The sequence below is a fragment of the Clarias gariepinus genome, chromosome 17 (assembly GCF_024256425.1).
Source record: "Clarias gariepinus isolate MV-2021 ecotype Netherlands chromosome 17, CGAR_prim_01v2, whole genome shotgun sequence".
NCBI classification, from domain to species: Eukaryota; Metazoa; Chordata; class Actinopteri; order Siluriformes; family Clariidae; genus Clarias; species Clarias gariepinus.
The window spans coordinates 792,501-806,324 of NC_071116.1; the positions used below are offsets into that span (position 1 = coordinate 792,501).

The 13,824-nt window shown below is 46.1% G+C and overlaps 1 protein-coding gene across 2 annotated transcripts; it reads left to right on the plus strand.

Annotated features, from left to right (window-relative positions):
• The first annotated feature begins 1,374 nt into the window (after positions 1 to 1,374).
• Positions 1,375 to 13,605, plus strand: umodl1 (uromodulin-like 1). Of its 2 annotated transcripts, XM_053516165.1 has the most exons (17): positions 1,375 to 1,506; positions 2,021 to 2,263; positions 2,815 to 2,976; positions 3,161 to 3,267; positions 3,421 to 3,607; positions 3,771 to 3,911; positions 6,094 to 6,345; positions 6,505 to 6,762; positions 6,860 to 6,972; positions 7,476 to 7,695; positions 8,609 to 8,746; positions 9,593 to 10,095; positions 11,508 to 11,629; positions 11,981 to 12,217; positions 12,583 to 12,742; positions 12,914 to 13,010; positions 13,122 to 13,605. In XM_053516165.1, exons 1-17 carry the CDS (start codon positions 1,431 to 1,433, stop codon positions 13,307 to 13,309), a joined length of 3,204 nt encoding a protein of 1,067 aa, XP_053372140.1. In that variant the 5' UTR covers positions 1,375 to 1,430; the 3' UTR covers positions 13,310 to 13,605. The 2 variants fall into 2 exon arrangements, with proteins under 2 accessions (XP_053372140.1, XP_053372141.1); XM_053516166.1 differs by lacking the exon at positions 6,094 to 6,345.
• The last annotated feature ends 219 nt before the right edge of the window (positions 13,606 to 13,824 follow it).

A 13,824-nucleotide genomic window follows, 5' to 3' on the forward strand; every position in this document is an offset into this window, starting at 1 on the left:
GTGTGTGCTGCATTGTTTTGTCTTATTAACTTTTAGATGAAGAAAAAAAGAGACAGTGTTTAGGGAATGGCCACACCCCTAAACTACCTGTTTATAGCTGCTATAACACACACACACACACACACACACACACAAACTGTAACACACACGTTGTAACTGTAAATAGATGTAAAGTGTAACATGTCTTATTTGATAAATAAATAAATAAATATTGTCATTCCTGAGCTGAGAGTTTGAGACTCGTACCCGGTGAGGGTTCGACTCCGGGTGAGGGTTCGGCTCCCGGTGAGGGTTCGGCTCTCGGTGAGGGTTCGACTCCCGGTGAGGGTTCGGCTCCCGGTGAGGGTTTCGGCTCCGGGTGAGGGTTCGGCTCTCTGTGAGGGTTCGGCTCCCGGTGAGGGTTTCGGCTCCCGGTGAGGGTTCGACTCCGGGTGAGGGTTCGACTCCCGGTGAGGGTTCGACTCCCGGTGAGGGTTCGGCTCCCGGTGAGGGTCCGACTCCGGGTGAGGGTCCGACTCCCGGTGAGGGTTCGGCTCCCGGTGAGGGTTCGGCTCCCGGTGAGGGTTCGACTCCGGGTGAGGGTTCGGCTCCCGGTGAGGGTTCGGCTCCCGGTGAGGGTTCGACTCCCGGTGAGGGTTCGACTCCGGGTGAGGGTTCGGCTCTCGGTGAGGGTCCGACTCCCGGTGAGGGTCCGACTCCCGGTGAGGGTCCGGCTCCCGGTGAGGGTTCGGCTCCGGGTGAGGGTCCGACTCCCGGTGAGGGTTCGGCTCCCGGTGAGGGTTCGGCTCCGGGTGAGGGTCCGACTCCCGGTGAGGGTTCGGCTCCCGGTGAGGGTTCGGCTCTCGGTGAGGGTTCGACTCCCGGTGAGGGTTCGACTCCGGGTGAGGGTTCGGCTCTCGGTGAGGGTTCGACTCCCGGTGAGGGTTCCTCTTGCTCTGCTTTTACACCTGACACTTTTTTCTTGTTGTAACCATGGCGACAGGTCCAGCAGCTCTGTCCATCTATTTCACCTAGCATGCTGTATAGATTATTAATATTAATATTAATATAATTCTCAGTAATGCAGGTGACATACAATAATGCATGCTGTAACTCTGGTGATGATGATGATAATGATGAGTGTGTCTGCCTTCACCGTGTGTGTGTTAATATTTAAACACTGCGTTTCTGTATTTATAATCTCCCTGCAGGTGGAACCCTGGGGGACTATGCGTGTTTTTGAGCATGAGAAGGATGAACAGAAAGTGTTTATGTGTGTGTGTGTGAGAGAGAGAGAGAGAGTGGAGGGGGAGGGGGCAGGTAGCTCAGGTGAGACAGAGGTGAGGCTGGTGAGAAACGCCCTGCACTCGTCTCCGCGCGGTGGGGAAGCAGCTCGTCATGGTGTAGTATGGTTCTGGTTCTGACACACGGAATCTATTCTGGGGCCCAAAATGCTGTGGACGTTCTGCGCCTGGACAGTGACGCTGCTTTACACCTGCTCCAGAGGACACGACACCCCGCTCGAAGGTGAGACACGCTGGCATTCTGTGACGCGATATGAAATAAAGTTTACCTGAGAGGTCTGTGTGAGAGAAGCTGCATCGCTCTCGCACGAGGGTCGTCTCCTGGGATTCTCGCACTTGTCTTTCGTTCCTGTTGAGACGGACACAGTGTCCAAGTTAAAAAGAAATCTTTTTTCTTGGCATTTGGCCTCCTGTTGATCCTCTGATGCTCATCCACACACTCCGTTTTAATTTTATTCCAACAGCATGACGGAGACACGGCGCCCGGCGTCCCCGCTGTTCTAACGTCTTTACTGCAAGTGTACACTGCTGATTGTACAGGGAGTTTTGTTCTTAACACTTATAAAGGTGTTACTGCATCCACCTGCCCTGATGAAGTGCTAATGCACCTGAGTGATTGATCTGGGATTAGCTAACCTCACTGAAAAGCGATCAGGATTAATATTAATATTCCATAACTGAGATTGCGAGATTGCGTAACATCACACCTCACACTAATTGTTCTTGGTCTGTTCCAGGATACGCCCTCTCACCATCAGGGTACCATGTGTGTCCCGGGATCGAGACCGTTGCCATGACCACCGTGATCTCCCACCAGAGCGCGTACACTGAGATGACGCCGTGCGGCGGGTGGCTGCCGTGGAAAACGTGTAATGTCACGCGCTACAGAACCGTCTACCAGACTCAGGTCGTCACCTCGGAGAGACAGGTGATGACGTGCTGCCATGGCTACGAGCAACTGGGCAGCTACTGCGCCCCGGGTGAGTGAGGGGCACGACACGTGTAATAGTGACCACTAGGGGGAGCTGTAGAGGGGGGGACCCAGCTGAACACAACAGTGATGTTTACAGGGACGTTTTATCCTTCTTAGGCTCCGCCCTCTGACCGCCGTGTCGACTCTAGAGATTTCTAGATTATTCTTATTCTTATTTTAGAGGATTTATAATAAATAATGAGAAAGAAATGTATTTTTTTGTGTCATATTTTTATTAGTTGTTATAGCAGGGTGAGGAACACTACAGACGGCTGGAGAGCTTAAACACACACACACACACACACACACACACACGTGTAATGGACATTTTTGTGAAACCTTTACATATTTTACATTCATATAAATGACTTGTAAATAAGTCATTCCTAAACAAACTGTTTTTAATAAAGACAATTAGGATGACTTTATACTTGGAACACTAAGCCTTAGTTCTTTTACCACTTTTTCGTTACCAGTTCTCCTTGCCTTTTATGGAGTTCTGTGGGTGTGGCTTATGTAGATTTCTCCCTGTTGAACAATTGAACCCTTTCGTTTCAGCCCTTAACAGGAGCTCAGAGTTTACGGCTAAACCTGGAGCATGTCCCGGACATGCTGTCCCCGGCCCGGGCTCGCGGTGTCACTGGGACACAGACTGTCCCGGCTGGCAGAAGTGCTGTCAAGCAGGAAACCAGACGCAGTGTGTGGAGCCTCAGAGTCACGGTGAGAGACCCGCTGTCCCTACAGGCCTCTCGCTCTCTGTGAGTGAGGAGTAGACCTTTAAATATCAGAGGGATTCATGATATCATTATCATCATCAGATAAAATGTTCTCGCGATGTAAAACTGAAGATCGTCACACACCTACCGTGCGTTCCTCTGAGGTTCTTATTTCCTGTTGCTTTCAGTGAACCTGAGCTCGTGGCTGAACGTGACGGTGACGGTGAAAGCGGCGTACAGTTTGGTGAACACCAGCAGGGGAATCTTCAACCACACACGCCTGCTGCACGCCGCGGTCCGTATCAGATACCGGAATCAGATTATTCAGTGTTTATTAATTAACACGCACATCTTCTCATATTTATACATACAGTAGAAAAAGTGACGCTTCAGCAATACAGGAACATGTTCACAGACTTTAACGCTGTGTGTGTGTGTGTGTGTGTAGGTGACAGGCGCTCTAAGCTCTCCCCAGGTCTCAGTGTATCACACACATTCATGGTCTTCAGGATGGCTCAGTACGTCCTCGAGTCTGCTCCTAGGATCTTCTCAGCTCCTCTCCATGACCAACATCTCTAACACACTCCTGCACCTGCTGGAGAACCTAGAGGAGGTGATGGCTGTGGATGTCATGGGTACGTGTGTGTGTGTGTGTGTGTGTGTGTGCGTGTGAATCACTTTTTGCAGGAACATTATGATTCAGCTTCCCTTTTATTCCTTGTGAGTCAGATGCGACTATTTCCTTCTCTCTAACGTCATTTGTGTCTGTGAATGTGTGTACTGTGTGTGTGTGTGTAGATGTGGATGAATGTGCCACGCCCGTGCTGAGAGAGTGCTCTGCTCTGGCCCACTGCAGTAACACTCTGGGCTCCTATAACTGTACGTGTTCTGGGGGATCTGCCGATCTTCAGCCCAGCAGGCCAGGAACACAGTGCATGAGTAAGTAACACCATAATAATAATAATAATAATATCCATTGCCAATGATCCTTCATTTCCCATGCTGTGCTCCGCCCCTTGGAGCTCCCTTCGGTAAATTGTGGAACTAACTATAAATAGAGAAAATATCATTTACCGCATTACTTCCTCTCCGGAGGTTCAGATGTCCCAGTGACCCAACGGCCCAAAGTTCATCATGGCTTTCCTCTGGAGAGATCCGGCTGATGGCTATTCTGCAGCTCAGGAGGCAAAGTGTGTGTGTGTGTGTGTGTGTGGGGCTGAAGCAGGTCTGCTTCAGTGTAGCACATTTTTCCACCAGTCAAGTCTTACTCAAACCAGTGACACCATTACAGACAGCCTAGACACTGTCCAACTAGTCATGATCCATTGTGTGTTCTCTGCATGTGAGGAACTGGACCTGGGGGTGTAACCTCATGCTATTAGGAAAGTCTCGGGAAAGTTTACCTTGAAGATATCATTGATACAGTGGAGATCCACAGCCATGTTGATGTCTTATTTCTTCTCATCCCCCCTGGTTTTATTGAAGGACACTTAATCACCACTTGTCTAGCTGCTAGATCCAGCATAAATCAGCGCCGGAATCTTGTCTTGCACAAATATCTAAAAAACTTCTCAGCTCATCATTTGTTGCCTCTCCTCCTAACCAAAAATTTCTCAACACTTCTTTTGTCCTTTTTTCTCAGCAGTGTAGCTCTTCTTGTCCGTTCTTTTGCAGGTGATGGTTTGAAGGTTGAAACTTTCTTCATCTTCAAAAGAAGTTTTGTTTAAAGTCCCTTTAATCGCTGCTCTGTCCAGATCCCCCAGGTCTCATTAGACACCACCGTCTTGTTAAGATGAGAGGATCAGCTCGAAGTGATGGACCCCATGTGCTTCCTGGTAGAATTTGTAGATGATCCTAATTTCCACCCCACCTATTCACTCTTGCTTATCACATGAAAGATTTGCTATTTGTCCAGAGTAGGTTCTCTGGCTCAGCGTATGTCTTGCTGAGCAAAACACTACTCAGGCTTTAAGAAATCCCAGGTTCATAAAATATCATGTCCTGGAACTGTTTTTTGATTCAAAACACTGGACCACCCAAGTTGTGCTGGGGTCACAAGCTCACCAGATATCACAAGTTTGAATCCCAGTTGATTCTGAGAGAATTGATTAGCCTAGCCAAGCTCTATCTGGGATTTAAAGGGATGAAAGGTATCGCAATGTTAGTCAGTAATGCACATCTGCGACCTCACACAAGCAGAAGGAGCACATAGCGATATCTTACGGGTGTGCTACGCCATGTCAGCAAGCTTGTTTAAAAAACAAGTTTGCAGGTATCTGATACGTGAGATACACGTGATAGCCTGGGTGGTGGTTGCCTGATTGATGGGAGCGTGCCCTAAGGTTTCTCCGAACCATGTGACGCCAGCCGAATTCATCCTTTTGAACTGCTCTCTTACGCACCGTTAGGGGCGGAGTAACGCACTCGAAAGACAGCGCTATCCACTCCTTTCGCTTGCGTGACTTGGCTGTAGAGCCGCCATTAATGTGGGAGTCTGAAGTACCTCTCATTCCTCCCCTCTGAGAGAGCTCGGCCTATCAGCTCTCTCTAGACCTCCGGCTGCGAGAGGTTACAGCATCACCCGGGAACCGAACCAGCGATCGCCGGATGATAGGGCGAGAACTTTACCACTGCGCCACTCGGAGGCCATCTCCGCACTCTTTATGTACCTGTCATTTCCATCTTGCCATGCTCTGGCGTATATTGAGACAGGATGCAACTCAGCAGCTTAGGGTCAAGGTCAAAGAAGGGTGAAGGTCACAACAGAGACAGTTGTTGTGAGAGATGCTAAGATTTAACCTCATGACTTTCTGCCCAGCAGCACAGTGACGAAACCACTGGAGCCTCCACACGCCGATCTTCACATTGTTTGCGTTGCCGTTTCCATAAATCACAGCGCATGTCATTTGTGACAACAATTCTGGAGGAGAGGAATCCTTTTGTTTATATTTTTGTTATACAAATGTATAAAAAGGAGCAGGAAATGGAAAACTACAAAGTAATAATTCATATCAATAATGACTTGATTTCTTCTTTTCACATGAAACCTTTCTTACACACTTGATTTGATGACATCATTAGCTCCACATCTCCACTAAACATGTTTATGTTTACTTCATAGATACTGCCTCTTCCTCTTCCTCATCCTCCTCGTCCTCCAGTTCAGGCTCCTCTGATTGGAACGTAATTAGCTTCGGGCCGTTGAGGAAACCTTCCCGGCAAACAAGCTCCACTACTCTGTCCACTACTTCGTCCACTACTCTGTTCACTACACCGCCTACCAATTCCTCCACCACTTTCTTCAACACGTCCCTCATTTTTCCGTCTCCTGTAGCTCCGTGCCGCTTGAACTCCAGCTCTATTCCCGCACTTGGTACGTACCTGTAATATCCTTTATTGTCCCCCTGACGTTCTGATGAAACACCTTCCTGTCTTCTGATACAGAAGAGTGTTTCGTTTTTGTCCATGTTTATTGTCGTTTGATTTAATGATCAGTCAGATTTAACAGTTTTTATGTGTGTTTGTGTTGCAGGTATCCCTAAGATCATCAACCTCTGGGCTGAAAACGTCACAAGCTCCTCCTTCACTCTGTTGTGGGACGTCCCCTCTCAGCTCAACCTCACGTCACGCATCGTCCTCTTGCACGGGACTCATCAGCTCGGCCCCTGGGAAACACCACATTCTCATTGGATGTGGACTAACCTTCAACCTGGGGTTCTGTACACCGCTCAGGTGGCCCTGTGTATGTGTGGGTCTTGTGGAAATGCCACCGAGCTAAAGGTAAAGACAGGTAAGTGAGGCGGAGAACCTCAAGGTCCTGGTCTTAATCCATTACTGGACCAGAGAGACCAGACTGTTCTAGATTAAAACCCTTCCTCTGGTTGTAGATGGACAGATTCTTGAAGTTGCTGTCCGAATAACCAACGTAAACTTCACGGAGGCTCTGCTGAACCCAAACAGTGAAGAGTACAAGATGTTAAGTGAAAAAGTCAGGAATGAGGTAAAGACTGTCTAAAACACAAGAATCAATAAAATCAGGGGAAATTAAATGAATGAAGTTGTGGATATTACTCAGTTCTGGATGGTGATGTCTTGCTAGCATGCTAAATATTAGGATTGCACAATTTCCTGTTTGCTAAGTGCTATTACAACATTAAGCTTACTGATTTCTTCATCAGTGTATCTGTCTAATCAAGTCTGTCAGTTCTCTGAGTATCTCAGAAGCTGTTCATGTTATTAGCAGGTTCACGTGAACATTCACATTGGGGAAAACGAACACAAGCTAAAGGCGATATTTGGTTAAAGGTGATATTTGTTTTAATATACTGTGAGGCGAATCACCGTCTCAGTGGAGAACACAACGACTTTAATATTGAATTTCTATGTGCATAATTACATAAAATTATTAATAATATTTTATAAAATTATTATTTTAAATAACATTTTTATACATGTATTTTTTATACGTTATTCGTCCCTGTTCTTGCTCCTGTCCTCCCGCAGACTCTCCATTTTCTCCCTTCCTGGATCCTGGACTTGGTTCTCTCGGGGAAGGTGATAGTGTCAATCACGCATCTGTCTCCAGGCAGCGTCGTAGCCTCGTTCGACCTCGTGTTCCTTCCTAACAGCGTGCAGGACATCAACAGCATCGCCGTTAATCTGGTGGAATCCCTGCAGCGCAGCACGCAGTTCACCCTTGACCCGAACGCCACCACCATCACGGGTATCACGTTTAAGCAGCACACACTGAACACTTGTGGAAACTTGAATATTGTTAAAAAAAAGAACCTGATCAGCGATAGTCTGGATAACCCTAGGGTGCGGGTTACACCTGTATATATGTACGTAATCCATACACTGTTTATTAGAAATCGATACAGTAATGCATTGTGATTCTTCGGTGTTGCAATTCATGTTTCACATTTTTGTAATACATTTTTTTTATTTATATATGTTATATATTCCTTTATAATCCTACAGGTGGTGCTCTAAACTATTTACACCCTGGCAGGCAGCACCGCGTCCCGTGTGGTGGGAGCGAATTATTCCTGATGTTTGTTTAGAATCTGACAAAAAATGTAATATTTAGAAATCCTGGTTGTTACAGAATCCCAATACAAATCAGATCAGCACAGAGGTATCGTGATAATATCGTATCAGGCGGGCCCTAGGGTTAGATGAAACCCAAATGAAACCCATTATGATTTCACCACCATCGCCCAGGATCTCATGTTGTGCAAACTTCTTTTAGATGTTCTTCTGTTAGGAATATTCCTGAAAAACTTTAAGAATGTTTAGCAGAAACGTCTTGAGGGGGGATGTTCGTGGATAAAAGTTTCCTGGCTACACAAAAGCGTTCTACATGGAACTCCTCCTTGAAGGAAAATGCTCTTTTGCAGGGTTCCTTTACAGGCTCCTCAGAGAGATGACTAAAGAACACTTGTACTGTTGTTTTTCCTTTAGCAAATGAATGATGTTGGAGAAAACCAAATAGTAATAATAATATTACAAACAGTGTGTGTGATATGAAGCGTCTTCTGATGCGAGATGTTTCCTTATAAGCTCTTACAGCACAGTTACTGTCTGCTTGTTTGTGCAATGATGTGTGTGTGTTAACATCAGCTCCTCATTACCAGATGTGAAGGAGTGCGCACTGGGCGAGGCCGACTGTTCCCCCTGGGCCGAGTGTGTGGACACCTTCGGTTCATACACCTGTGTGTGTCGCCATGGTTACACTGATGCAAACCCCATGAGGCCGGGGCGCACCTGCCAAGGTACAGCAGCAGCTAATTTATCACCAGGCTTCAGCTTCAAAATTTCCGCTTACAGCCGACGGAAACTTCAGACCCGCAGCTGAGAGCGTCGCTAATTTGGAAACAGAAACTCCTCCTGTAGTTAAAATGTCTCCTATACCTACTTTATGATGTTTTTTTTTCTTAAATGTTGAGTATAGGTTTGTGCATTGGAACACAATTGTATCTCAGAGATTTTACTAGATTCATAAAAAATGGCACCCTGAGAGTAAACTAACTGCATTTATCATTACCGTGCTAAACTAACGCCAGTGGGTTGTGTTTTATTCCCCCTTGTTCTAATCAAAAGAACATTGTGATTGTGTGTTGATTTACTCATCGCTAAGCATTAGAGTTTCCTACAGTACTGTGCAAAAGTCTTGACCCCCCATTTCATCATATTTTGCTTTCGAAGCTCCAGTTTGTTGGTTTGTTAAACCACACAGTGGCCCATGAATCATTCAAGCACAAACATTTCGAGGCCTGACCCAGTGAGAAACAGCTGCAGATGGTGACTGATGATCAGGCCGGTGATTAGTATACTGCTGATGCTGAATGCTGAGTGGTTGGAACAGACGGGAGGTGAATGAGGTCGCTGCTGAGGCTGTTACAGTTTCAAAATATATATATTTTAGGCACTTAAAACATTTCCCCTTTTATTTAATCTGCATCATTTAATATGAAGAAATGTAGCGGTGTCAAGACTTTTGCACCATACTGTTTTTTTATTCATATGATCAGCAGAAATAAAAAAATTATGCATGCAGGTCCTGTATATTGTTGTTTCATGCTCTTTCCACTTAAACTTCCAGTTTTCTTCATTTCCAGCCACAGCTTCCACTTCTCCTCCGATCATCACGAGTCGCTCCACACCCGTCATCTCTACAACTTCCAATACGAGCGCAGTCAACCATAACACATCCACAGACATGACTGCATTCTCCTCCTCCTCCTCCTCTTCATCCACAGCTTCCACACCTGTAACACAGGGCGCAGACGGATCACCGGCAGAGTCCAAACTCACCAAATCAACAGACTCACCATCCAGCACTTTTTCTTCAAGATTATCCAACAGTGTCATCAATGTTACACAAGCTTTATCCTCCTTCTCCTCCTCCTCCTCCGTGCCTGTCATCGTTCAAACGGAGAGCATCGAGGTGGAGTGCGGTCCCGGCTTCATGCTTGTCACCGTCTTACGATATTTCCTGGAGCTGAAGCACATCGCTGCGTCCTCGCTGTACCTGGGCGAGCCCAGCTGTAGCCTGACTGATGGGAACGCCACCCACGTCAAGCTCTTTGTGGCCTGGGGAATGTGTGGCGCTCAACTGCGGGTAGGGGCTACAGATAGTCCTCCCTTTATTATTCATTTAACATGACATGCCTGAAAATCAATAAATGTTTTGTCCCATCCTTTATTTAGTTCACGTGTAGCATGAAAGCAGTTACTATGGTAACGATAATGTATCAGAACAAGTGCATTAATATAAAGCTGCACTACTATCAGAGCTGCTGTTAGAGAGAATTAATCAACACCTGCCGACCAATCAGGGGCCAGGGGTAGCTCAGTGGTTAAGGCATTTGGAACTATAAGGGACTACGGTTCGAAAGATCCCAGGTTCAAACCCCACAACCACCAAGTTGCCACTGTTGGGCCCTTGAGCGCGGCCCTTAACCCTCAACTGCTCAGATGTGTAATGAGACAAAAAATGTAAGTCGCTCTGGATAAGAGTGTCTGCCAAATGCCTAAATGTGTAAATGTAAATCAGAGCGCAGGACTCAACAAAACGATCAAAATAAAGTTCTAAAAATGGGAAATTAGGTTAGGCAGTTAAGACTAAAATCACGAACACGTCCAGTGGTTAATGAGACTAACTGTGTGTCTCAGCGTGGGTGAGAGTAGGTCTGTACGGTCCGCAGTACTGAGGAGAGAGCAGCTGTCTGACTAAACCCACATTCACACCCAGTCACAGAAGCACTTTCAGTAAGAACACACATCTGATAACGTTATGGCGTCTTAAACAACACGCCGTCTCTGCACTCATCACTTCTAAGTCCTTCTGAATCGCCTCTGAACCGTCCGCGTCATTCTGTTTATGGCTAACGCTTAGCTACAAAGCTAACTAGTGTCTAACACAAGGCTGTATCCCAAATCCCTCTCTAACCACTGATCAAGGGCACTACTCAGTGTGTGAAACAAGGGAGTGTACACCCTACATGGTGCACTAGTTTTCCATTTAACACTATTTGCGATTCGACCCTAGAACCCGGAATTTTACAGAAGTACAACTGCATCACAGCTGTGATGATAACCAGCACGACACACTCCCTCTCATGTGATATTGCTTAATTATTGCATGTTCCTTAACAAAACAGTCTTTTTTAGCATTTTATAAAAAGTGATGTATTTAAGACTTATGATTAAATTTGAAATATTGAGATTTGAAATAGATTATGAATTTAGGTGGTAGGAGTTTAATAGGATTTTTTGTTGTTGTTGTTGTTGTGAAAAAGACACACAAAAGTTTGGACAACAAAATAAGAATAAAAACATAATTTTACGCACAAGCTCTTTTTATTTAAAATGTATTAATTGGGTATATAAAAATGAAACACTTTATCCGTACAGTAAAATATTCTGCTGTGGGAATAATGTGAACAAGGCCCTCGTTGGTTTTCTAAATGCAGCGCCCACGTACCGTGCCCTTCTGATGAATCTTTTATTTTGATTCTCTTTTTATTCCAGAATAACAGCCAGAACAGCACGGTGCAGGTGACTCTCCACAGCACAGACTCCCGGCTCCAGGTTCCTGTCATCTGCACCTACATCAACAGCTTCATCATCTCTGCAGGATACGGCTCCTCCGGGTACCACGCTGCCATGGCAACCGCATCCTCCCCCTGCTGCTCAGCACACTGATAGATAGACCATTAGCGTTTCTGTCGTGCCCAGCGGCGTCGAGTCCCTGCGCGGCTTGTCACGTTTTATTACATCACAACTCTATAACGTGATGGAACGTGATTAATGATGTATATTTAAATCTTTAAATCAAGTTCTGTCTTTGTCCTGTGATGGATCGGCACCCTGTCCGGGGTGTACCCCGCCTCGTGCCCTAAGCCTCCTGGGATAGGCTCCAGGCCCCCGCGACCCTGAATACAGGATAAAGCGGTGTAGAAGATGAGTGAGTGAGTGAGTGAGTGACTTCTGTCTTTTTTCAGGTACGATACGATTAACAACGTGGTGGAGGGATCCGGGATGTACCACGTGACGGTGCGATTGTTGAACGGGTCGTACCCTCTGCCTCAGAACTACACCCTGTCCCCTGATGATGAGGTCGTGGTGGAGGTGGGGCTGAGCTCCAACATGTCTCAGATTAAAGTGGTCATTAATAAATGCTGGGCAAATCCCAGCAACAACCCGGTGGAGCTTCCCAACAGCGTCTTCTTCGAAAACAGGTCCACACTCCTCCTACTGCACACCGCACCTGTCTGTCTCACTGTCTGTCCAACTCTCTCTCTCTGTCTCACTGTCTGTCTGTCTTTCTCACTGTGTGTCGTCCTGACAATATGGTTTTCTGTCTCTCTGCCTGTCTCCTTCTCTGTTTGTCTTTTTTATATATCTTTTTTTTCTGTCTTGGCCTGTCTGTCTGAAAAACTGTCTGGTCCCTCCTCATTGTCTGTCTATCTGATTATAACTGTCTCTCTTTCTGGCTGCCTGTTTGTCTGTCTTCCTCACTTTCTCTCTCTCCCTCTACCTGTCTCTCTGTTTGTCCTTGTCTGTTTGTCCCTGTCTGTCTGTCTGCCTGTCTGTCTGTCTCTAGTTGTCCTGTTCCAGAGAAGTACACGCGTGTGCTGCAGAACGGTGAATCCACTCGCTCTCTGCTGGCTGTGAATCTTTTCAACCTGGTGGAGTTTGACGTGATTTACCTGCACTGTCAGATTCAGATCTGCGTGGAGACGTCCACAGCCACGTGTCGCCCTGTGAGTGTGTAATCACAGCTGATTCACCTGAACAGTGTCAATAATAGCAGTCAGACAGGAAACACACAGTGCTGTTGTTGTATTGGTGACCCTGACGCTGAGCGTGTGTGAGTGTGTGTGTGTGTAACAGCAGGACACACTTGTGTTACTTCTTCACTTCCTCTGCATTAGGGCTGTAGCGCTTCCCGGCTGGCCAGAACCTCCAGAGACGCTAACGTGGTGGGGATGGCTAAAGCCTCGTGCGGTCCTGTACTCAAGTCACATCTGGGTGAGGAGAACATCTGTCACCTGCACTACACTCCAGTGGAGTAATGAATGACAGCTCTAAGCAGTCGGTACCTGTGTGTGTGTGTGTGTGTGTGTGTGTGTGTGTGTGTAGAAGTGACCCTACAGGACGCGGTGTGGAACATGCGCACTATCGGCTTCGTCCTCTTGGCGCTGGGAGTGTGTGTGTTGGCGCTCGGGGCCGGGGCTGTCGCCATGTTCTGCAGACGCAGGAGGGGAACCTACAGCTTCCGCTTCAGACCACGTGAGGAGAACTTCACCTACCACGTCTTCAGTACCTGAACGCCTGAACACGTGAACACGTGCGCTCGCTCCATCACTCCGCTCCATTTACTCTGCTTAGTCCAATCAGGCTGTAGCACGCTGCTGCGCGTTAGTGTGTGAATATTACTGTTTTTATTATTATTATTATTGTTATTACTATTATTATTATTATTATTGCTGAGCAATATTTACATCATCATCATCATCATCATCATCGTTTGCATCTTTATCAGTTCCCTCCTGCTGTAAATGTACAGAGTAAATCTATAACCTTATAATGTTCTAAACACAAAGTGATGTACGGATACAGTTTAACATGCACTTTATTATTATTATTATTATTATTATTAATTACTGTTAATTTAATATAAGATTTTATATATTAATTATATTTATATAATTATTAGTTGAATAGTGAATAGTACAAAGTTACTCAGAGAAATAAATCTAATCATCTCAAATGATCTCAGTATGAAATAAAAATATTTCGCACTATTTAAATTCTTGGTTGTAAATAATACACACACACACAC

Excerpts from the sequence above, each read along its gene's own strand:
- umodl1 (XM_053516165.1), top strand. The coding sequence starts at position 1,431 with ATGCTGTGGACGTTCTGCGCCTGGACAGTGACGCTGCTTTACACCTGC. Across the intron at positions 8,747-9,592 it reads GCCGGGGCGCACCTGCCAAG|CCACAGCTTCCACTTCTCCT; the intron begins GTACAGCAGCAG and ends CTTCATTTCCAG. Across the intron at positions 12,743-12,913 it reads CCACAGCCACGTGTCGCCCT|GGCTGTAGCGCTTCCCGGCT; the intron begins GTGAGTGTGTAA and ends CCTCTGCATTAG.